The 26,052-nt window shown below is 46.2% G+C and overlaps 1 protein-coding gene across 8 annotated transcripts in view; it reads right to left on the reverse strand.

Moving 5' to 3' along the window:
• Positions 1-26,052, reverse strand: part of MINDY4 (MINDY lysine 48 deubiquitinase 4) — a 139,655-nt gene that overhangs the window by 75,637 nt on the left and 37,966 nt on the right. For all 8 annotated transcript variants that reach the window (XM_070787882.1, XM_070787884.1, XM_070787885.1 and 5 more), the window contains one exon: positions 22,066-22,493. In XM_070787882.1, coding sequence (XP_070643983.1) covers positions 22,066-22,493 — 428 coding nt within the window. The remainder of the gene's footprint in view (positions 1-22,065; positions 22,494-26,052) is intronic.

The following is a 26,052-nucleotide window of genomic DNA, read 5'->3' on the forward strand; positions in this document are numbered from 1 at the left end:
CCCATCCTACCAATAGATGCCCAGCGTCTCCTCCACCCCAGGCACCCTGTGCTTGTCTTGTCCAAGTTCATACAGAGAGTTCTGTACCCAGCCAAGACTGGCTCCTGGAGCCCCTCTTTCTTCCACCGCACACTGTCCCATCACACACACACACAAAAGGAATCTCCAGGAAATTTTGACCTACTCCAAAAACACAGAAGACTTATTGTTTCATGGGTCTTTCTTAGAAAAAGGAGAAAGGGACGCTGCTTTAGATCCAAGGGAGCTTTGCAAACTTAGAGCATTATACCACTCAAACACACAAAACTGGAGAGCTGTGGAATTTCCCTAGGTGAGCCAGTCCCCATCAGGACATGCACACCTTGGACTAAAATTAGCCATGTCCCTCAGCCAGCTCGGCCGCCTCCCTGTGCCTCTCCAGGCAGTGTCTGAACTTGACATGGGGGGTGAGGGTCCTCAGGTACCAACAAGAGTGTGACAGACAGCCCTTACTAACCCCTCTTGGGGTTCCCACCCCTGCCTCCCAGGAGGATTCCCAGGAACTCATCATGGGGGGCTCACAGGTGGAGAACCTGGGAGGTATAGGCATTCAGTGGGAGCTGGGACGCTGATAAACACAGCTGCTCAAAGGTGGGGAATCTGTGCTGGAACTTTCCATGAGCCCCAAAGTAGGGGGTGCAAAGGACCCTCCTCACACAGAAGTCAGGAAGTACAGGTTTTGGATTTTAGCACAGAGCAAGTATTCCTTCTCAGATCCTTATGCAGTAACAATATTCTGTGAGAGTTTGCAAGAAGGAAAAAAAAATCAAAGCACATTCTCTTTTCTCCTTGATAATGAAACTTCTGCAGAAGTGGAATGAAGAAGCCCTTTGGCAAGGTTCTGGCTCCCTTGGTTTCTAGGGATCTAAACGTGAATAACATACCACGCAGGAGACTGAAAACACACGCCCTGCAAAACCCTCAGGAGTCCTGCTTCTCCAGGCAGCCACACCCTTCTGCAGGGGTGACCTGGCCCCCAGCAGGGTGGACGTGCAGGGACTTACAGACTGCAGCCTCTGCTGGACTGCGTGGGTGAGAAATGGTCCCAGAGCACGGCCAACAGGAAGAGCGTTGACCAAATGTATCTGGAGCCTTTTCCAGGACAAATAGAAAAACCAGATGAAGCAGCTGGACCCACGTCGGGCAGTCTCCTGTTGGAAATGTCACGTTGAGCCTCATGGTGTGGGTGTAATCAAAGGACTGTGAGTTTCGAGAAAACATCCAGAATGTCCGGACAGGGAAGATGCGGCCAGCTTGTACTGTGGGCGTGCAGACTCCAGGCCCAGCAGCGTGGGTGGGGGAAGATGGATATGAGAAGGGAGGTAAGAGTGGGCTTCCCAGTGCCCCCCAGGACAACACCAATGAAGGCTGCTTTTTGTGCATCCGCAAAACACATTCAAGTTCTCGCTTCTGTCACAGTCACTGGTTCCTTGGAGATCAAAGGACTTGAGGGTGCCCACATAAAACAAGAAGAGGCTGAGTTAGGGTGTTCCCTCAGTGGCTCCTGGGCTCGCCTTGGGGTCTATACTATCACCTCACCCAGATTCCAGCATTTAATGACCCTATTACATTCTTCGTGATCTTTACTGAGAGATAAAAAATAGATCCTACTGACCATTCATTTTTCCTATTTGTTCCATATATATTTTCCCTTTTTATTTTGAAAAATGTTAAACCTACGGGAAAATTGAAAGAATGAATACAATAACATCAGTATATGCTTCACTAACAGTGACAAATTGTTGATATTTTGCGGTATTTGCTTTCCCTCTCTACATCTCCCTCTCTCTCTCTCCAAACACACACACATACGCACACATTTTTTTTTTTTTTTTTTTTGCTGGACTGTCTGAAAGCAAGTTGCAGATGTTACTATAGCCTTAATTTGTAAGAACAAGAACAGTCTCCTGCAAAATCCACATGGGGTTTATTTGTATGACAACACTTTTTAAAACCAGGATCTTTGTTTAAGCTCTCCCAGATTCCTGCATCTGATAAGTCTATCCTTTTGGAGTTATTTTCTTTAAAAAGAATCATAAATTAGTCATGACGTCTTTAATAGGCCAGATCTGTTTTGGGGTTTTGTCTAACATGGATACTTTCAACTTCTCTTTTCTTCTTTTAATACACTGTGGGAGGTGAGGCTCTGGGTTGTAGAGTGGTGTGGATGGATTTCCTTGGCAGCTTCTGGCACTGGTTCCTAGACACTTGTTGAAATGTCCTTATAAGTTCATCTGCCCTCTGCATAGTAGCTTCTGGAACAGGAACACTCAATGTGTCATTGCTCCATGAGGAGGTGAGTAAAAAAATGAGGCCGCCTTGCAAAAGAGTCTCCAGTCCTCAGATGAGCTGTTGCTGTTGTTCAGTTGCTAAGTCATATCTGACTCTTTGCAACCCCATGGACTGCAGCATGCCAGGCTTCCCTGTCCTTCCCTATCTCCTGGAGTTGCTCAAACTCATGCCCATCAAGTCAGTGATGCTATCCAACCATCTCATCCTCTGTGGCCCCCTTCTCCTCCCGCCCTCAATCTTTCCCAGCATCAGAGTCCTTTTTGGTTTGGTTTCCATCAGTGACTTTTTGAGTTTGCTCCATTTTTCCTCCTTATTCAAAATAAGAAGGGAGAAGGCCAAAGTGAACTGGGACCAAAGGAAACATTGTCATCACTGATAGGAGCTCCAACCTCCATCATGGACTTCCTGTTGCTGTTCACTCCCTTACAGAATCTAATGAAGCCTAGGGCCCTGAGCAGCAGCCTTGAGAGCAGGGACCACAGCTGTGTGGGCCAAGCAAGGGCAGTTCACTGTGCCAGCCCACTGTCCAGGCCTGGCCTCGGGAGAGCTTCTGGAAAACAGAATGGTGTATACGCACCTCCCCTGGGCCCTCAGTGCACGGGGTGGCCACCCCCTATAGAGCAGGGACTGCCCTAAGCCCGGGTCTGGGACCCCAGCCCACACTCTGAGCCGCAGCGTCCTCTACTGCGACCCACACAACAGGGCTGAACATTCCTCTTTGACCATCACCATCGTGCATAATCTGCCTCTAATCTCTCACTTCCCATCCCTTTCTTACAAAATGCCCATTTATTCAGGAATGTGTCCATCCATTTGAGACACAGGGCATTTGGGGTAACTAAACAGTAGGCAAGAACATAGGTATTTATTAATTATTGTAAGCCCAACATTTTACATACGTTATTTCGCTGACTCTTCACAATATAAAAATAACATAAACATAAAAGTAGGTACCTCATCCCATTTTTTAGATGAAGAAATGAAGTTGTAATGATTTTTTTTAAACACACACACACACACACACACACACACACACTGTGCTCGAGGTCACCCTGTTAGTAAGAGGTAGGTCTGTCCAGTTCTAAATCTTGGGCCCTTTCAATCCACCATGCTGAGTTGCCAAATATATCATAGATGGAGAGCCCCATTGCACAGTCTCAGAATACAATAAAATGCTATGTTTCCCAAACAGCAGTCCTCAGTAACTTAACAAAGCTTTGCTTAATTGGGATACATTTCAAAGAACCCAAAAACTGCTGAGCAGAATTGGCTCTTTCACTGAGGATTTCAAAGGTACTCTGGGAACTTGTAATGCCCCGGGCCCGTCATTATGGACATCAATTATCATCGTGGAGCGTGGCAGAAAATTAATCTGACTCTTGTGGCCGCTGCCCACTCCCAGCCTGCCCCAGCACGCGCTTCCTGCCTCTTTGGGGTCTCTGTGAACCATCAGCCTCTCCCCTCTGCTGCTGGCACCCAGCCCTTGGCTTACAGACGCGCTCACATCTCTCCCGTCCTGGAGACAAAGACTCTGCTCCCTAACCCTCTCCCCTTTTGAACGGCCGTCCTGTCCCTACCTTCCCATCCCCTCTAACTTCTTTGAAAAAGCCCCGTGTCCCCCTGTGTGTCCTCACCCCGTTGCAGGAGACGTCCTGTCCCCAGTCCCTACTGAAAGTGCTCTCTCCAAAGCCACTCCATCACCAGTCCCAGTGACCTTCCCAAATTCCCAGCCAAGGGCTCGAAGCTGCCCACACCTCCTGCTTCCTGTAGACCCTCTCCTCCCTCACCTCTGGAATCCTTCTCCACTCCAACCGCTCCTCTTCCTTACCCCACCAAACATGTGCCTCTCCCACTGCAGGGCTCTGACCCTGGCACCTTTATCCTAGACCCTTGGACATGACCACCCCCTCTAAGGACTTCAGCTCTCAGCCCGTCCCAGACACCCTTCTCGCAACCTCTCAGAACTGTGTTTCTGCCTCACTCCTGACTGTGGAAACAACAGCCCCACTGGACACTCCAGGAACAGCCTCCTCCTCCGCTTCCTGACCCAGTGCTCCCCCGTCGAGTCCCCTCTCCCTGCCGTCTGCATGCCCGGCCTTCCGGGCCCTCCAGGCCTACAACCTCCCTGCATGCCAAGTCCCAAGGACTCTCCTCCCAGATCCCCTGCTCCTCGCCCCTCTGTACAGTTGGGTCAGTGCCCACCACACCTTCTATGTCAGGCTCCTGCTCCCGGTCACCCTTCTCAGTCCTGCAGCGCCCCCAGGCTAATCTTCCTGAAGTACAGCTCTAACTAGTTAAAAAAAAGACAAAACCACCACCACCTAACTAAAAACGCCAGAGGACTTTCTGTTTCTCTCTACTGCTCTTTAGCTTGGCCCTCAAGCACCATCCAGTCTTTCAGTCTCCTCTCATCCTGGTCCCCACACATGCCCTGGGTTCCAGCTATACCACCTCGCCCACCTCTTCACACTCGCTCACACTGGCCTCTCAGCTTGGCATGCATCCACTCCCTGAATTGCCAGACCAACCCTCTCAGTCCTTGCCCAGGTTGGCTCCCCGTCAGCCCTTCCTCAGACAGCAGCCTCAGGATAGAGGTTGACTGAGGTGCCTAGAGCCAGGCCACCTGCAAGTACTCAGGCTGGTTAGCCATTCTGTGCTTCAGTATTCCAACCTGTAAAATGGGACTGATAACCCTCCTAGTACTGTCAGAATTAAATGCGGTAATACATCGAACGCTCTTACAATCTTACAACAGAATGAGTATTCGATAGATATCAACAGCTTAATTATCCCTGAAACAATCCACACTCCAGCTCCAGACCCTTCTCACGTTCTTTCTTTTTTTTTCAATTCTGTGGAACAGTTATGTGTTTGGATGTCTCGGTCTCTTTGGAGCAAGAACCACATCTTCAGCATCTCTCTCCCCAACACTATTCGAACAAGCAAGAGGTGCTCCATAAAGACTTTGTTGAACTGAATAAAATTAAATAACAGGTATTTCGACAGAGATCAAGGACTGTTTACTCTATCGGGAAGCGGCCCTACTTCTGAGGGACCCATGGCCTCGAAACTGGCCTCAACAGGAAATGGAAGGAATCCCATGGCTTTAGTAACTTCTTGTGGAATGAGCAGAGAAAACAAAATAGAACTTTCTGGAATGAGGCACACACACGGAATCCAGCTATACAGGAAACCACCCCGACGAGTCATCTCTGTGATTTGAAGAACTCTGCCTCGAATGCCCCCGATAGAATTCAGCCTCAGAGACCATCTTTTCAAGGTGGAAGCAGCAGCCCAGGTGAATCACAGCCACCATTTAGGAAAAGCAGCTGAGGGCTCACGGAAGGTCCCCTCCAGCAGGATGGAGTGGACTTTGGTAGGTGAAAGACTTCAGCTCTTTTCCCCAGGCCCCCAGGTACCAGCCAACCCTATCAGAGTTATACTCAGGGTGGGAACAAAGATGCCTATTTTTGTCCTAAATCAATGCCCTTTCCCAGTCCTTTGGAAAGTTCCAAGTTTAGGCTCTTTCTCCATGAGCCACCATACATGCACATCATCTAAAAATATCGTGAATACAGTAGAATCCAATGCAGGCCCCAGGGAAAAAAAGGAGGGGCTGAGGAAGATCCAGGGAGCCACTTTAGTCTTTGGGAATGAGATCCCAAGGACATGAGCAAACTTCTCCCCCTAAAATCTCAGGCTTGGAGGAAGGTACGGAAAAGAGACGAGTATGTCAGGCACAGTAGTGAGGCCCTTGGCTGGCCCCCAACTGGTCTATCCCAGCCCTGCCCTGCCTCTAAGGCCTGGCCCAGTACAGCCCCCTCCTCTAAGATCCTATGGCACCTCAAGGGGCATCATTCATCCAGCTCCAGGACAGATGCTGCCTCCTATTTTTAGGAGACCTCCCTGCTTGCTAAACCACTAGTCCCACTCTCCTATGTGTCCCTTCAGTGAAGGGAAGATCTCACTCACTTCCCCCTCTCCCCAAGGCAAAGCCTATCATTTAGCTCCATCCGATACATTTGGAACAATTCGGAACAAAATTGAGGGAGGCACAGACAACTCACCTCCATATTCAGATGGCTGACAACCCAGCAGGAGAAACATGGAGCCTGTCAGCTCTCTCCAGTGTGACATGTGCTGTGAAAGGTACGAGAAGGGGCTCACATCCAGGTATAGGAGAAGGGAAGAGATCAGAAAGGCTTCCTAAAGAAGGCAACATTCAAGATGACTTCCATACGGGACATCACAGTTGTGATGGGCTGTGCTGGTAGGTTGGTGGGTTGATGTGTTGGTGAGTTGGATGGTTGGTTGGTTGGTTGGTTGGATGGATGGTTAGTTACATGAATATATGAATAAGAAATAAAGGAGTGAATGAAAGCCACCAAGTGAACTTGAAGATAAAGTTTGGATTGTTCCAATTCTATTAAAGATGATCAGTTTAAGTTTCACGACACTGTCCCAAAAATATCAGCATGATTTTCCCTTTCATTCTCCTTATGATGCACATGCTCTCTTTTGCTCAATATAGATTTCCAGGCCCAGGGATATAGCTAGGAAAACAATGACAACAAAGAAATACAGCCCACTCCAACCCTCAAAGAGTTCATGGAAGTAAAAATGAATGATCAATCATTGTGCTCTATCGAGGATTATCTGTGATACTAAGGAGCAGAAGCAGCCACACTATGGGACAGGCTGGAATTAGGTACCTAGGATGCAAAATTTAAGGAGGCACTCAGTCTCAAGTCGATGGAGGTGACTACACCACAGGTGAAACACCTTAAGAGTAGGTGCCTCCTTAAATTTCGCACCTCAGATACCTCCCTTGTTTCACTCTCATCCTGACTCTGTTGCTGATCTCTATATGGACCTCTCTCTGGTCTGGTAGCCAAGGTCTGCTGGAAGCTAGCTCATAGCCCAGCTGATAAGCATCTTGGAATGAGGAAGGAAAAGCATCCAGGAAATAAAGAGTTTCCATACACCTCCTCTGCTGACACTCATCTCCCCCAAATTATCCCTGAGCATTAATGGCCTCTTTCCATCTAGCAGCAGCAGCTTCCCCTGCATGGAATATCTTTCCGTCTATGTGCCATGGACCTGGGCCTGGAGCAGAGCTGGCAAGGCTCGGGCGTGGGCAGGGGAGGCTCTCAGAGCTGCCATTCTGACGTCGAGATGGACAAAATGAGACCATTCCTCCTTCCAAGGAGGGGGGTGGAACCTCTCTTCCCTCTTTAGCCACACTTTCTTGATCTCAAAGGAAATTTGAGTCAGGAGAAGTCTCTTTGCCCTGGGGGATGCTTTGGGTCAAAGAAACTCAGAAACCCCAGAACTGAAGGTATGTGGCAGCTTTAATTACCGCACAGGGGAGAGAGCGTCAATCCCGCTCATGGAGGGCTCCAAGTGGCCCTTAATGTGTGCCGGAGTCAGTTCTCATGTTTACTCTCCTGGGCAATACTAGGGAGAGGCCAGCATTCGGAGGAGACAGAAGTGGCATTCCACTGTGGATGGGGGATGCACGTGTAGTGTAAATGTGGGCAAGAAGTGGGAAGGACAACCAGCTGGGCACAGGGACCAATGGCGGTGTGAAAGGCAGCCGTGCCACCCCAGAAGACTGGTCCCCGGGGTCAGCATGTAGGGGAAGCTGCACAGCACAGGAGCCCCAGGCAGGCCGCCTGTCTACACGGGGCTTCTGGCCCACAGGAAAGCAACTGTGTGTGTTGTATGTTTCAAGAGTCAGCTAATTTCAAACCTTAGTCCCACATAAAGTCCAAAGAATGTGCAGAGACAAATGAAAATGGGATTCTCTCCATTCTCGTCCCAGGCAGTACAGATGTTGTCAGACTCGGGATGCTCGGATAGAGGGAACAGTCAATAAACCGCAAATGCCACATCCTCTGCTCAGCCTCTGCCAGGCCCCAGATGGAAACATTTGTTCCCTCTCACGACGCAAACAGGCCTGGGCTCAGGCCTGATCTGGAGGCCGGGCAGGGTGAGAACCGGAGGGACTGGATCGAATTCATCTGTCTCCCACCCAAGTGCGCTGTCATCCTCGTCGGCAGGGGCCTGAGGAGGGTCTCACAACAGGGCCACCCAAAGTCTCTGGGGGTCCTGAAGACTGACGCGGGTCTGCTGCCACCTACTGTCCATTCTCCTGCAAAACCCAAAAATCGGACGGGGCACACCCAATGTCAGTCATTGAATCCCTGGAACTGACTACTGGCTTTGACAGAGACAGGGACATTGATGCTGTGGTCAGGCAGTGGCTGTGCCCAGGCTGCAGAGACCCATGCAGAACAAGGCAGACTAATCACAGCTATTCCTCACCCAGTGTTACTAGCTCACCATGAGGTTTTTGCATTAAATGCAGCCTCTTCAACCCAAGGCTGCCCTGCCCTGTCAACAGAGCCCCCATCTGCTCCTGGATCTTCCACTCTTCTGCAAGGACCACAGTTTAGCACCCGATTACATAGAGCATGGGCTTCAGAGCAGGGAGCCATCTCATCGTTTCACATCCCCAGTGCCGGATCTGGACATCAAGAAAGCTCAAAGCTACGTCCTGTCTGAGACAGCAGAGCATTGTTCAGCTATGATGCCAGTGATGGGTCACGGTGTTCTCACAATGAGAGCTGAGGGGTCTCAATGGGAGGGGCTGTCTGCAGGCCTATATCAGATTTCACTCCAGCCTGCCCCTCTGGAGTCTGTCTCCTCACCTGTAAATGATCCCTGTTTGGCCTGCCTCACCAGGGGATCCTATGCACCAGAGGTGAGAGCCATGAGCAAGCTTTGGAAATGTCTATTTCCATTATCCCACTGGGAGCTGGGGGAGTGTAGAAGGAATCATGAGGACTGACATGGAACATGCAAGGAGTCCCTTGCCTGGTCACCCCCATCCCAGCTGCCGTCTGCGTTGGCTGCTAACGGCTCACAGCTGCACCCATTGCCAGAGACCTATCCATAAAAGTCAGCCAGGAGGTGGCACACTGCCCCCCAGTATGGGCCCCCCATAGCCCATGGCTGACACAAGAAAAATAGGCCCTCTCCTGGCTTAAAGGTGGAAGCAGCTCTGGGTCAGTCCATACTCTCATCTCCCTGCGGGAGGAGCCTGCCCGCCCCCCACATCCTCCCCTGCCCTTGCATGTGTCCCTCACTGCCTTTCTCCTGAGAGCACACCCCCGACAGATTACATGTGCCTGACCCTCCATCTCAGGCTGAGCTTCCAGGACACTGCTTCTCCAAACTCGGCCTGCAGCCCATCACCTGGAAGGCTTGTTAAAATACGCTGCCGGGTGTCACCCCCAAAGTTCCAATTCCGCAGGTCAGGCAAGCTGTGTTCCTAACACATTCCCAGGCAATGCACGTGCTCCTGGTCCAGGGAGCAGAGTCTGAGAATAGCTGTTCTTGGGACTTTGACCTAAGATAGAAATCATTCACAAGTAACAGGCAAAGGGGCCAGAGGTGTCAGGATTAAGCCATGTAGCACCCAGCCTGCCTCCCAGTCAAAACCCTGCAGCTGGAACAGGAGATCATCATGCCTCCAGCAACAGATCCCCGTGCTCAGGGCTGGAGGAGAATCTGGGTTGCTGAGCCCTGCCTGTATCATTTTACTACAAGAGCTCAGAGGAGCCCACAGTCCAGGAGGGACTCCCATGGCACAGGAACCCAGTTTGAATGCTCATTCTCTACACAAGATGAACATCAGGGGTCAGCCAAAAAGACTGATTGCTGGATCTCAGATAAAGTGAAAGTTTGATCTGGACACATCCAAGGCCATGTGTAAATGGAGGATGAGGGGCTGACAGAGACTGTGGTGGTTGTTTTTGTCCCTAAGTTGTGTCTGATTCTTTGCAACCCCAGGACGGAGAGCCCACCAGGCTCCTCTGTCCAAGAATACTGGCGTGGGTTGCCAGTTCCTTTTCCAGGTGATCTTCCCAACCCAGGGATCAAACCCATGTCTCCTGCATTGGCAAGCGGATTCTTTACCACTGAGCCACCAGGGAAGTCCTCAGAGATGGAGACAACCATAAAGAGCAGTCCATCCAATCCCTTCCCTTACAGACAGGAGCACAGAGGACCAGAAAGGGCTGGAGATCTGACCAAAGCAGACATTCTACCTGCAAACACAGGAAAAATAAGCGCTCGATTTAAAGGCAAGACAACTGCTTTTACTGTCCTCAGAGAATAGCCGTGAGCAATCCTATTACATGGGCTCTAGTAACAGTCCTGGTGTGAGAAACAACCTCTTCACGGCTTCACTTAGACCCCGAGGCCAGAAGAGAAGAGAATTGATGCACAGTTGCATCGCAACAGCATCAACAGGGCCTGAAATAAGAACCACAGGACAGCTGACTGCTCACATCTGCAGATTCCAGACACAAGGTCCCTGACTCACAGGCCACAGGGAGGCCAGTTAACAAAGAAACACAATTGGCTTGATAAAATATATCCCGACAGGTGGGCAATGGACTGTGCCCCAACGTCCATGACCTAACCCTGCTCCTTCCACCGTCTTCCTCATTTCAGGGAACAGCAACCCTATCTCCCGGTTGTTCAGCCAAAAACTTTGGCGTCATCCTTGCCTCTCTTTTTCTCTAATGCACACATCTAATCCATGGGCAAATCCTGTTGACTCAACCACTTACAGGTTCCCCTTCCACTCAAAAGTAAAGCCTTCCCATGAAAGCTTTCCTAGGCTGAAGTGGGGCAAAGCCAAGAAGCAATGACCTTAGGACACATCTTGTTAACAGGGGCACAGAACAAACTGAGATCAAGCCTAGAGGCTCACGGGCACAGAGCAGAGGGTGGTTCCGGGGGAACGGGCTTGGTAGTGCCGCTCTGGCGGCTGTTCCCGGGGAAAGCTGCCTTTGCAACGACTCAGTGCAAAGCGCTGATCACTATTTTCACTTTTTGTCTTTGCCTTAAAAGTGAAAATCCTCTTTGGATTTATTTTGCTTAACTAATATAGGTCTTTAGTAAAAGTGAACTGGAATAAAACTAAATTCAAAAAGCAGAAGATCCGTGTGTGTGTGTGTGTGTGTGTGTGTGTGTTTCCTCTAGCTCATGTCTCATCACCTTCACTGCCACTACCCGATTCAAGCCACCATCAGCTCTCCTGAAGACGGTTGCATCGCCCCTGCCTGTTTTCAGCCTTGTCTCCTGAATCTATTCTCAACCCCAACCAGCAACCAGAGGGATCCTACTTAACTCAAGTCACCACATGCCCTGCCTCTGCCTAACCTCCAAAGGCTCCTCCATCACCTAGAGGTAAAGCCAGCACCTTCAGAGGCCTCCAGATCCCCCTGCTCCCTCACCCTCTCCCTCTCCTCCTCTCTGCCTCTTCTGCTCAGCCTGAACAAGCAACCCCAGGACCTATGCATGGCTGCTCTCTCTTTACATTTGCTTTCAGGGATCAAAAGTTGGTTCCCTGTCTTCCTTCTGGTCTCCTCTCATGCATCTTCTCAAAAAAGGTTTCCCCAGCTACCCCTTGTAAAATAGCAGCCCCAAAGCCAGGGCTCTCATACTTCCTTGATTTATTAATACTTTTCCTTGCAGCACACAGGTATATTGTATATTTGCCTGTTGGGTGGATATGCTGGCTGCCTCTCCCCACCAGAAGTATACACTCCACGAGAGCAGAGACTTGGTCTGTTTCATCCACATGGAATCACCAGTGGATAGAACTGTGTCTGGCACACAGGAGCCTATCACAGGTGGAGTGCTGGCAGAAGTTAATCAGCTCTCCAGGGTGAGTGAGGGGGATGCTAATTTGCAGCATTTGCCAATTTTCTGGGGCTTCTCAGGTGGTGCAGTGGTAAAGAATCTGCGTGCCAATGCAGGAGACACAGGAGACACAGGTTCAATCCCTGGGTCGGGAAGATCCCCTGGAGTAAGAAAATGGCAACCCACTCCAGCATTCTTGCCTGGGAAAATTCCATGGACAGAGGAGCCTGGTGGGCTACAGTCCATGGGATCACAGAGAGTCAGACATGACTAAGCATGCACGCATAGCTAAACATGGTTCAACTACTCCTACCATGACCAAGTTCAAGCTACTAGCTTGACATCAGACATGGCATCAGTGGGCTCTGTGAGCCAGGACAAGCTGGCTATAACACACTATGGCATTCATTAAAGAGTCATTAATAAGTTAACTGAATAAATGAATATTTCTGTGAATTGATGTGGATTTTTGAGGACTAACTCCATGAACTAGGGTCTAAAGTCAAGTCTCTCTGAAACCAAGGGACTCACTGCATAAGGAATAGGAATGTCATGTGTTGACTGGTGACAATTGTGTGGGAGGCTTATACTGAGAACAGGAAGGGTCATACACATTTTGAGCAAAAGCTCTAAACATAGCCAGTGAGAGTAGAGCTTATAGAAGGACTGTAGGACCCTTGCAAGAGCTCAGGTGAGTCATCTCCCCTGTGCTCCCTGAGCCCTGCTCCCCAACTGCCAGATGAAGGGCTAGGATCCTAAGGACCTTTCTACCCCTGACAAACTATAAGGTTAAGAATTGAGACAGATCCTAAAGCAGCATCTATTCCCCTCTGCTTTTAAAACACTCAATTGAAAATATCTTTAAAAAAAAAAAATCCAATGAAATTAAACTTGAATTTCATGGATTCCCATCATTCTTTAAGCTTGTCTTCTGGGAAAACATTCACCATCCCCAAGGTGACATCCATCTGCGTTCAGGAAATTCACAACTGCCCTGAGCTCACTGGACACACCAAGGCAGCCCCAGAGCCAGACATCATCTCCACGCCTAATCCCGGAGCTCCCAGGGACTGACCGGGCTTTCCTGGTTCCCTTCCCACAGGTGACCCACATGAAAAAGAGAGAGACATAAAGACAGGGGAGAATGCCTGGAAAAGGTGAAAACAACACAATTTCTTCTGGGAGTGGTAGAAAGGGATACCTGAAAGATTAAAAGTAAGCACTTTAAAAATCATAAGGAGACCAAAAAAGATTTTAAACACTGCAAGAAAAAACAGTTGCCCTCTGTAGCAGGCAGGTTAATGCCCACCCCTAATAATGCTCATTTCTTAAGTTCTGGAACCTGTGAAATGTTGGGTTACGTGGCAAAGGAATTAGGTTCCAGCTGGAGATAAGGTTGCTGGTCCGCTGATCTTGAGATCAGACTATTCTGGATATTCCTGATGGAATCCAATGGAACCAGAGGGATCCTTCAAAGGGGAAGGAGGAGGCAGAAAAGGGAGAACCAGAGAAATGGGAGCCTGAGAAGGACGCAGCCAACACTGATGGCTGGGAAGATGGAGAAACGGGCCACAGAGCAAGGGAGGTGGGTAACCTTCTGAATCTGGAAAAGACAAGGAAACAGATTCTCACCTGTTGTTCAATCACTCAGTCGAGTCCACTCTTTGCAACCCCATGGACCATAGCACGCCTGGCTTCCCTGTTCCTTCACTATCTCCTAGAGTTTGCTCAAACTCATGTCCATTGAGTCAGGTATGCCATCCAATCTCTGTCACCCTCTTTTCCCCTAGAGGCTCCAAAAAGAACACAGCCCTGCCATCACCTTGACTTTAGCCCAATGAGACTCGATTCTGATCTCTATCTTTCAGAACCTAGATACTGCTGCTGCGGCCACTGCCATGGGTTGAACTCCCAAGGGAGGCCAACAGTGCTTTTTAACTTCCTGACCCTGATTACACCCATGGTTCCAAAGGAGACTGGGCAAAAGTACATGGCTGCAGCTTCCACAGCCCACACACATCTGGAAAACATAAGTGGAAGACAATTCCTATTTTCAAACATCCGGCATGTTGTGCTTTGAACTAATGTGCAGAAAATCAACCACAGCATGGTACAAGTGGCCATGAGAAGGCCCAGGGGTTCACTCTGACAGACTCAGACAAATGACCAGCCACCGTACCCCGAGAGAGTGGTGTGAGCACCACGCGTGAGGCTGCTCCCAACCAGACTATCAATCTTCCCCAAGTGCCACTTGGGGAACTGCAGGCTTCAAACAGTGAGCTCTGGGACTTGTAAATAAAGAATTGGAAGATATGTTCTTAGTACTGCACGTGAGGTTTATAGAGGGCCTACTCTGGGCCAGGCGTGTAGGTGATAGCAAGACATGCAAACATGTAGAAGAGGCAGAGTGAGGCAAGGGTTACAGGATCACCTCGGTCAGGGCCAGAGTCCCAGCAGATCTGACTGATGGTGAGAGAAACACACCAAGGCAGTCCTGATAAGCCAGCAACAAATGACAGGTGGCCCCAAACAGCCACAACCCCCACTGTGAGAGCCCAGACGATTTACACATTTTTAAAGTATCTTCTAAAGTCAAAGGACACCGGAAAGAAACAAAATCAAAGCAGAAAATAGTTCCTTCAGCAACTGAGTCAGATCTCAGGAACCAGGGTCAGAAGGGGCCTGACTGCACAGATATGCATGTTCCCTGACATCTCAGCAGGTCCTGTCCTCCACCTGTCCCCTCTCCCAGGACACATGCTAACTCCCCCGCCCCCAGGTATAACATCCATGGCCATCCCTGAACCTGATGTTGCATAGCCCAGCAAAGGCCCCCAGTAGCCACCTTCCCTCCAGCTTCATTAGGCCTCAGTGATGGAGCATGTGCCATGCCTATGAGCCAGGTCTGCTGTCCTCTCACTGCCCCTTGTCAGTTTTACAAGAACTACATATGCATACAACTCTCTACCTGAAGAGTTCACAGGATATTATACACACTAGAACTTAGACCTATGTTTACTAAATTGAATAAAAAAAAAAACAAGTGATGGGCAGACAGAACTGCTGGAGAGGGGTTGGGAAGGACAGGAGACACTGTCCTCTGGGATTTATCACGTGGGATTACTTTGGCCCTGGTTTCAAACCAAGCGTGCTACAGCTTTGAGCAACGTAGCTGCCAACAGCACAAAGCCGCCTAACGGAGGTGACTTGCATCTCCCCAGAAACTTGACAGGCTCCTTTAATCCTCTGTGCCTCGGCTTTCTCACCGAAAATGGAATAATAATTGCTGGGGAAGGAAGATGCTTGTTCTCAGCTCCCACAGTGTCCTGGGTGTTTGGAGGAAGTTCTACTGGTCTACCCCATGGACCTTTCCTCTCCTCCTTTGTATTCACTCCATCCTGAGGAAGGAGGTGTGTCTTGTCTGATTGGCTAATTGGGGAAAGAAAGGAAAGAGGAGCATCAGCTGCACCCTGTCTCCTCTGGGAGGGAGCTGCTCTTCCAGGGCCACCCCTCCCACCACGTGGCTTGGGCCTGAGATGAGGTGAGGAAGTCTGTCCCACGCTGGGCACGCCAGGACTCGTAGTCTTCTGTGTCTTCTATCTTTCCATTATCAATCTCAGAGATGATATGCATTTTACCCCAATCTAGTTAATACCCTTTGTTTTATTGGGCAATTTGTTCCAAACTCAGGAGAATACTATTTAATGACAAACTCCCCTCTCCACCAGAAAAAAAAAACTAATAATATCCACCTCAATGGATTATCCTTAAGAGCAAATGAGATAATATACACATGTGTTTAGCATGGTGCTCAACATACAGGGAGTAAGTAGAAGGTAAACAACAAAGCTCCCAAAATGTTTACTGATATAAAGATCAACGCTGTGATCACATCACATGTTCAACACTCCTAGTTGTGCTTCCAGAGAAGGCAATGGCACCCCACTCCAGTACTCTTGCCTGGAAAATCCCATGGACGGAGGAGCCTGGTAGGCTGCAGTCCATGGAGTTGCTGAACGTCGGACACAACTTCACTTTCACTTTCACTTTTCACTTTCATGCATTGGAGAAGGAAATGGCAACCCACTCCAGTGTTCTTGCCTGGAGAATCCCAGGGACGGGGGAGCCTGGTGGGCTGCAGTCTATGGGGTCGCACAGAGTCGGACACAACTGAAGTGACTTAGGGGTAGCAGCAGCAGTTGTGCTTCACCTGGTACTGAGGGAGGGGCAGTGGCAGCATGCTGACCTGCCACCTCCCTCTTCCTATAAAACAAAGTTCATACTATCTTTCAAAGGTCCGATTACTGGTCAAAGGCCACAGTTATTATAAAGGGCAGAGGTGGTTTGCCAGTCCAGGTCATCAGACTCCAGAGTCCATTTCAGGCAATGCCAGATGCTGTAATAACAATCAAATAGGCTAGAGGTGATGGGGTGGAGGTGAAGTTGGTCAAAGAAAACCACTATGAGTTCAGAACATCTGATTGACAAGAAAGAGACAGTCATGAGATGGGTTGACAGCAGGACCTTTACAGCAAGGGGATGACCCAGTTCTTCCTCATGTAGAAAGAAGCTAGACATGTTGGGTGAACAGAGAATAAAGATCTGTATTGTCAATCCTAAAAGAAAGGAGAAGTAGGGAACTGACCCTACTAAGATAATAGGCTATAACTACAATGCCATAGTACTAAAAGCTATGGTCATGTGTTTTTTTTATTTAAAAAAAAAAAATGAAACTCAGAGAGATCAAAGACAGATCCATGTCTACATGGGTGGAGAAGGAAATGGCAACCCACTCCAGTATTCTTGCCTAGGAAATCTCATGGACAGAGGGGCTGGGCGGGCTACGGTCCACGGAGTCACAGAAGAGTTGCACACAACTTAGCAACAACAACAACATCTTTATGGGAACTTAGAAAAGAATCAAGACAGCTCCATAAATCTATGGGGTAAAGAACAAATTGTAGAGTAGGTGATGCTAGGAAAACTGTCTTACTATTGAATATATGGAGAAAAATAAAAGTGAGTCTTTCAGCCTAACAAATACACAAGATTAAATACCTAAATGTGAAAGCTAAAATTAAAAAGTTAATGGAAAAACATAAGAGAATACCAGCGAAATCTAAAGAATGAACTTAATAAAGAAAAATGCAAATCATAGGCCAAACAAGAAATTTCTTAATTATGTCAAAATTAAGAATTTCTGTTCAACAAAGAAGATAATGGACAAAGTTATGGGACAAATGACAGAAGTTATTTTACAAAATCTAAAACTAATGAGAGATTAATATCTACCAAAAGAAAGTTATATTCTCTTGGAGGAAGATAACATTAATCAGACAACATTAATCACTACAATTATTTCTACGCAATGTCTGGAATTCAATCAGTTCATCAATGCAAAGAAACAGGACAAAACGATCAAAACCTGAAAGAAAAACAGACAGTATCAATAAACCTATAGGTGATCCAGATATGGAAGTGACCAAACAGAACTTTAATATCACTGTGAATAATATGTTCAAGAAAATAAAAGATGGAGAATCTCACAAAAGACTGCTATTTTTTAAAAAGAAATAGAAATTATAAAACTGACACATAATTAAATTAAGAATTTATTATATGTATTTAATAGCATGGCAAAAGAGAAGAAACATGAACCAGAAGGTAGAGCAAAAGAAAATATATAGATTAAAGTAGAGAGAGAAGGAAAAAAAAAGATGGAAAATATAGGAAAACATTCTTTCCCATCTAGTCTATGTGTAACTGGAGGGCCAGGAGAGAAAAGAGAAAATGGGATAAAAGTAATATTTGAAAAGATAATAGATAATAATTTCCAAAACTCATGAAAGATATCAATCCCAAGTTGCAGGAAGCTCTACATATCCCATTGTGGCTCAGCTGGTAAAGAACCCACCTGCAATGAAGGAGACCTGGGTTCGATTCCTGGGATGGGGAGATCCCCTGTAGAAGGGAATGGCAACCCACTCCAGTATCCTGGCCTGGAGAATTCTATGGACTGTGTAGTCCATAGAGTCACAAAGAGTCACACACGACTGAGCAGCTTTCACTTCACTTCACTACATATCCCAAGCAGAATCATCAAAGAAAACCATGCTGAGGCACATTATAGTAACTCTGTTGAAATCAAAGAATGAGAAAATCTTAAAAGAGGGGGGGAAAAAAGCAGCCAGAGGTAAAAAAACAAGACACACTACCTTCAAAAGAGTAATACAAAGGTAAGACAATGGAATGAAATATTTAAAGTCCTGAAAAAATAAACCACCAATCTAGAATTCTATACCCATTGAAATATCCTTCAAAAATAAAGGCAAAATAAAGACATCACTAAACAAAAATTGAAAAAAAATGTAACATACCTGTTAAAGAAATACTAAAGAAAGTTAAGTTCTTCAAGCAAAAGGAAAATGCAAATGCAATAATTATTTCAACTAAAGCAAAAAATTATCAGACTAGATTTTAAAATCCAAATACATGCTGCCCATAGGAGATAAACTTTAAATATACACTAGACCATAAAGAAATCTCAACAAATATCAAAAGGACTGAAATCATAGAGAATATATTATGAACAATGTAGAAATAAGCTAAAAATCAACAACAAAAAGATAACCAGAAAAATAGCCCAAAGGCTTTTAATTAGTCAATACATGTCTAAATAACCCATGGGTCAAAAGAATAAATCACAACAGGAATGAGAAAATATTTAACTAAATTATATAATTATATAATGTATTAACGTGTGGGATACAGACAAAGCATTACTTGGACTTTAAAAGATATTACAAAAGAAGAAGGCTGAGGTGGGTAGAAGGTGGGAAAAATGGGTCACCTGTTTTTGTTCTGCTTTGTTTTAGTTCAGTTTAAATAATTAGCTTTTAAAGGGGGAAAGCCTGGTAAACCCCAAAGGCTTTTAGTTGGCACCCTTAAATATGAAAAAATATATATTTATGGACTATATGGAAAAGATATACCATAAAAACACTAATCGAAGGAAAGCTGAGGTAGCTATACCTAGATAGACATTAAGGCAATAAGCATTACTAGAAATGAAGAGAAATTTCATAATAATAGAAGTCTCTCCAACAGAAAGTTATAATAATTCTATATGTATATGTATCAAATAAACTAGCCAAAAAAATGTCTAAGCAAAGTAGGCCCAGCTTATCCATGGTCACAAGGAGACTTAATAGACTACATTGGTTTAGCTTCCCTTGTACTACAAATGTCTGGCACATATTAGATGCACAGCAAATGATTAAAACAGCAGTACTACAAACCAGGATGCCTATCTTATACCAGTCCTGCAGAAATTACTAGTGCTTAAAACACTGCAAGTAAATTACTAGTGCTTAAAACATACACAGGGGCTTCCTATGTGATTCAATGGTAAAGAATTCACCTGCCAATGCAGGAGATTCAGAAGACACAGGTTTGATCCCTGAATTAGAAAGATCCCCTGGAGTAGGAAATGGCAACCTGCTCCAGTATTCTTGCCTGAAAAATTCCATGGACAGAGAGGCCTGGCAGGCTACAGTCCATGGGGTTGTAAAGAGTCAGATATGACTGAGCACACATGCACTTTCCTGAAACATATACAACATACAAACAAAAACACAATAATCTGAAGAGTATAAGATGGTGTTTACAGGTATGATGGGCTTTGGATTCATCTGTAAATTGAGGAATACCTTCTTGCTGGTTTAAGAATTATATAATAATATATGAAAAGTGGTATAGTGTCAGGCACTAAGTAAACACTCAATGGGAGCAGTTAATATACATAAGAAATATTGAAAATAATTCTGGAATAGCAGTCAACAAACCCCCTAGAAATTAAAATCAGAAATGCCAAAAAGAAGAGGAGGAGGAAGAAGGGATAAAGAAGAAAAAGTGGCTGAGAATCAATAATTCAAGATACATATCAATAAAATAGAAAATAATAGCAAACTAAACTCAAAGAAAGCAGAATGAAAGAGTGAAAATCAATAAATTAGAAACCAAACCTACAACACTGAGGATGAGATGGTTGGATGGCATCACCAACTCAATGGACATGGGTTTGGGTGGACTCCGGGAGTTGATGATGGACAGGGAAGCCTGGTGTGCTGCGGTTCATGGGGTCGCAAAGAGTCAGACACGACTGAGCGACTGAACTGAACAGAAACCTACAAAGCCAAAAGTTACTTCTTTAAAAGAAAAAGCATATAATTCACAACCCCCTACTAAAAAACTAGCTGAGAAACAGAACACAAATTACCAGTATCAGGAATGGAAACAGAGACAATCTTGAAGACTGAAGACAATAAGAAGACATTATCAGTTCAGTTCAGTTTAGTTCAGTCGCTCAGTCGTGTCCGACTCTTTGCGACCCCATGAATTGCAGCACGCCAGGCCTCCCTGTCCATCACCAACTCCTGGAGTTCACTCAAACTCATGTCCATCAAGTCAGTGATGCCATCCAGCCATCTCATCCTCTGTCGTCCCCTTTTCCTCCTGCCCCCAATCCCTCCCAGCATCAGAGTCTTTTCCAATGAGTCAACTCTTCGCATGAGGTGGCCAAACTACTGGAATTTCAGCTTTAGCATCATTCCTTCCAAAGAAATCCCAGGGCTGATTTCCTTTAGAATGGACTGGTTGGATCTCCTTGCAGTAGTCCAAGGGACTCTCAAGAGTCTTCTCCAACACCACAGTTCAAAAGCATCAATTCTTCGGCGCTCAGCTTTCTTCACAGTCCAACTCTCACATCCATACATGACTACTGGAAAAACCATAGCTTTGACTAGACGGACCTTTGTTGGCAAAGTAATGTCTCTGCTTTTGAATATGCTATCTAGGTTGGTCATAACTTTCCTTCCAAGGAGTAAGCGTCTTTTAATTTCATGGCCGCAGTCACCATCTGCAGTGATTTTGGAGTCCAAAAAAAATAAAGTCTGACACTGTTTCCACTGTTTCCCCATCTATTTCCTATGAAGCGATGGGACCAGATGCCATGATCTTATAATTACAATTTTATATACATGAAGTTAAAATATAAATTAAATGGTTAAATTCCTTGGAAAAATACAACTTGCCAAAACTGACACAAAATGAAATAGAAAAGTTTAATTATACATAAAAACGGATGCTTAGTTGTGAAAATACACAAATGATACGTAGAAAGACAAACAAATGCTAAACTGCTTGTGATTATGAATGACTTTTTTTTGCTTCTTGTGTTTTTTGGTTTCCTATTATGCACATGCTAACTTTTAAGAAATAAATGTTATTTTAAAAACATTAAAAAAAGATAATTTTAATTAAAAAATTTGTATTTGAATTCATAATTTAAAACCTTTTAAGTCAATGCTCAGAAAATTCTCTCAAATATTTAAGGAAGAAATAACACCAATCTTACACTAACTATTCAAGACTATTAAAAAAAAAAAAAAAAAAAAAAGAGGAACTACTTCTATCGTACCCTAGATAAAAAATCTGACAAGGCTGTTGTTCCAAGAAAGAAAATTTGCCAGCCAGTCTCCTTCATGAATTTATATACAAAAACCTGATACAAAATACTAATAAATTAAATCAAACAATATATAAAATTAATATATGATAGCCAAGTGTGTTTTATTCCAGAAATATAAGGTTGGTTTAACATTCAAAAATCAATCAGTGTAGGAATCCTCAAGGTTCATTGTGAAAGAATAAAAGAGAAGGACTCGGGATAGGGTTTTAAAAAACTGCCCCTTAAGGAGCCTCGTGGGAGCTGATTCACCATCATACCTCCAGCTTCCAACCTCTCTTGTACCATATCAGCCTGACCCTTGAGAAGAAGTAAGAGCCAAAGAAACCTCCCCAAAGCTTCCTAGTGTGTGGGCTCTGGGCTATTTTCTCCCTGGTGGAATGACTAGCATCACTTCCCCCACTTCACCAGCCGCACTCAGAGCCCAAGGAGCCACTCAGGACTGGACTGTTCTCTGAAAAACCATCACCTGAGCATAGCACGCTCACCTGAGGGATGCGGGCTGGCTCCCCTGCCGTTCGAACGCTCTCTCCGGCCTCTCCTGCGTCTTCGGGACATTCCCACTGGACAGGGAGAACTTCGGGGGGGTTCTGATGGCCTCTGAGCCACTGTCCACAGCTGGACTGTCTTCAGAAAGGTCTCTCCACCTGCCACTCCCCCTGGGGAGCAGCCCTTTGCCTGGTAGGTGAGGCGGGCTGCCAGGCGAGGTTCTCTGCTTTTCCCAGGTTAGCTCGCTGAGCGGGCCCTGAGGGCTCCTAGAGGTGGAGGCGGTGCTGGAAGCTGGTCCCTCCAGAGGGGTGGGACAGGTGGAGGTGTGAGTAGAGAGCTCGGGCTCTTGTGGGCTCCCTTCCTTGTGAGGCTGGGTAGCACTGCTCAAGGCCGGGGACCGCCTCAGCGAGCGTTTGCGGAGGGAATCCTGAAAGGGACAAGGACAAAAGCAGAGGTGAGGATCCCCTTGGAAGGAGGTGGGAAATAACCTACTTCAAGACTATGATGTTCCCTTCCCACTTTTTCCATCCTCAAGTCCTTCTCTTAAAATTCTACCTACCCTCTGAGGAGACTCTCAGGGGCCCCACTTCTCTCATGCTTTCCTAGCACCCCACGAGCATAAACCCCAGGAGCATGCCTCAGCCCCATCCCACATCCCTTAGGGAGAGCTCCAGGGTCAGCTACTACTACTACTAAGTCACTTCAGTCGTGTCTGACTCTGTGCAACCCCATAGACGGCAGCCCACCAGGCTCCCCCATCCCTGGGAGTCTCCAGGCAAGAACACTGGAGTGGGCTGCCATTTCCTTCTCCAATGCGTGAAAGTGAAGTTGCTCAGTCGTGTCCAACCCTCAGCGACCCCATGGACTGCAGCCTACCAGGCTCCTCCATCCATGGGATTTTCCAGGCAAGAGTACTGGAGTGGGGTGCCGTTGCCTTCTCCATCCAGGGTCAGATGTATTCTAATTCCTGAATCACCACCTGCTAGCTATGTCCCCTGTGACAAGTCATTGAACTTCTTTGTTCCTCACTTGCCCTTCCTGTAATCTAATCTGTCTACAATCTGCTACCTGTAATTTCTAAACCCCAAAACCTCTAAAAAGTGAACATTTCTGTTGGAATCCTATGGCAAATTCTTTTTAATTGTTATGAAGTTACTTGTAGTCTTTTTTTTACCCCACCACACCATGGGGCTTGGCGTATCGTAGTTTCCTGACCAGGGATCAAACCCAGGCCCTCAGCAGTGAAAGTGAGGAACCTTAACCACTGGATTATAGGAATTCCCTTGTGGTCTTTTTTCAAGCATGAATATTCATATGCTTTGTGGCAGATATGTTTTGTTTATGGGATGCTACATCAAACCCTACTTCAGGCGTTCTGTGGTACGTGGTTTATGCACTGTATTTCCTTTCTGAAATTAAAAAAAAAAAAATCTAAATTACAAAGCACATTTGGCCCAGAGGTTTTGGATAAACAATTGGGGACCTGCAGTGCTGACTTCCCACAAGACCACGGTGAGGGCTAAAGGAAAGACCCAGACCCATGTACGGCAGTAGCACAGAGCCAACCTCTTGAAGCAGCCAGCAAATGTTACAACGCCACTGCTTAGTATCTTTGCCCCTGTCCCCGCATACTCACGGCCCTACCCTTTCCTGCCAGTAGACCAAGTGATGGAGGCCGTTATTCCTTCCTCTCTGGTGTCCCCAGAGCTTCCCAGTTCAGTGACCTATACCTAGTAAGCAATCAAGTCTTGCTCACTTTCAAAATGCAGGAACTTCAGAGCAGTCAACTGAAGTGTCCTCTCTATCAATCATTAACCAGTAAAATGGGAACTCACGTTGTTACCCGTCTGAGGTGGAGGAGTAGAGGGAGGGGACAAAAATACACCTGCTGAGCTTTTTCTGGATCTCAGCAATTCCAGAAATAATCCTGAGCCAAATGGTAAAGCCTGTGCCAAAAAAAGAACATCTAATTCTGTCCTGTTCCCACCCAGTGGAAATTACTAGGCACCATAAACCTCCTCCGAAAGCCACCCAGGGCATTCCTTGCCACAGAGCAAAGAAAACATTAGTCATTGTTCCCAAGGAGACCCAAACTTCCGGCCAAGGGCAGGGAACCCAGCCTCTTACTCATCCTTCGAAAGTGCAGAGCTGACCTAGAGGTAAAAAATGATGCAATACCTAGCAAACCTCGCTCTTTTCTCTTGTATGGCCAAAGCACTCAAAAGCCCACAGAACACCTTCCAGAAAACCTGGGGAAATGCCACTTTAGTGTCCCTTCACAAGATTCAGATACCCCAGGGGAAAAAAACACCTCAGAGGAGAACTGCTTCTTCTTTGGGGAGGAGTTTGTGGCAATCTCTCAGTAGTAAAGCAGGTCCAAGCCCTCGCCCTCACACCTCAGTACTGAAGGGGACTGAACTGCACAGACTTGATGATTCGAAAGTCATGGTAGGCAGGACCTGCCTGGTGGTCCAGTGGCTAAGACTCTGCGCTCCCAATGCAGGGGACCCAGGTTCAATTCTTGGTCAGGGAACTAGATCCCACATGCCACAACTAAAGATCCCTCATGCCACAATGAAAATCGAAGATCCCTCGTGCCGCAACTAAGACCCGGCACTGCCAAACAAATAAATACATATATAAAAAAGCAAGTCATGGTACGATAGGACCCTAACATTCATCTGGTCCACCAGTTCTCAAAGTATAGCCCATCAACCTTAGGGGTCCCTGCCCAAACCCTTTCAGAGAGCTCAAAACTACTTTCATTATAATAATAAGATATGATGTGCGTTTTTCACCATGTTGATGCTTGCAGTGATGATCCAAAAGCACTGGTGGGAAAACCTGCTGACCTTCAGCACGAATCAAGGCAGCGGCACCCAACTATACCAGTGCTCGAGGTATTCAACCGCACTTACAATAAAAATGCTAATTTCACTTAAGAATGTCCTTGCTGATGCACAGAAAATGTTAATTGCCTCCGATCTTGATCCTGTGTTAGACATCTCTTTAATAGTCTGTGTGACAAAGTAGGAGATACATATATAAACATTGTGTGGGATACAGATGATGACGGCTGTGACTAGGCAAAGCCCTACATGCAGCCATCAGAGCTGTGAGCTGAACTTGCTACTGTGTTTCATGGAACCACTGACAGATGAACTACGGTTAATTCAGACAGGTCTTTGGCAGGCATTTTCTTGAAAATAAATTGAACTCAAGGGAAACAAATGATATATTGTTGCCAGTGATCAAATACAAGTTACCTTAAAAATCAGAATTTGGAGAAACATGTTTACCATTATGAACTTGAGGGCTTCTGGATACTTAAAAACTTTCTGATGAGTTGAGTGATGACATTAACAAATGTGACTTTTTTTAATGGTTTCTTGTATAATGAAATGTGTCAACATTCAGAGAATCTATATAACTTCATAAAACAATAACTTTCAGGTGACCAATGCATCGTGTTACTAAGCCATGTGGTGGTAAAAGATTCATTCAAAGTGCAAAACAAACCAATGAAAACTGATAACACACAAAAAGTTCATTGGGATGGTTTCAGATTCCACATTAAGAAACAACTTGTCTAGCTTTGATGTAATAGTAAAGAATACCCCTAGTTTTCTGAAAAGACAATGAAGAAACTTTTCCCTTTTCCAATTGCATGATCACCTCTGAGCCATGAAATTCCAGATCTCAAAGGTGTGTCGGACACCTGGTCTAACAAACAAGACCATGGCCAAGAGACCGTGTCCAAAAGACCTTTAAAGACCTTGTCCAAAAATCTCACGAGATGTAGGCAGGGGCGGAGAGAGGGTCCACTGCTTTTTGCCTTTAATTCCAGATGAGCTGGAAGAACAGCGCTGCCCCTGAAGCCTCACTTGCATGTACACATGCTGCCCCGAGAGTGGGGTGACCAGCGTGGACACAGATGACCTGTTTTTGGTTTGCTTAGGCTCCCTGATTTGACTGACAGTACACTA

Source organism: Bos indicus, chromosome 4 (assembly GCF_029378745.1).
Source record: "Bos indicus isolate NIAB-ARS_2022 breed Sahiwal x Tharparkar chromosome 4, NIAB-ARS_B.indTharparkar_mat_pri_1.0, whole genome shotgun sequence".
NCBI lineage: Eukaryota > Metazoa > Chordata > Mammalia > Artiodactyla > Bovidae > Bos > Bos indicus.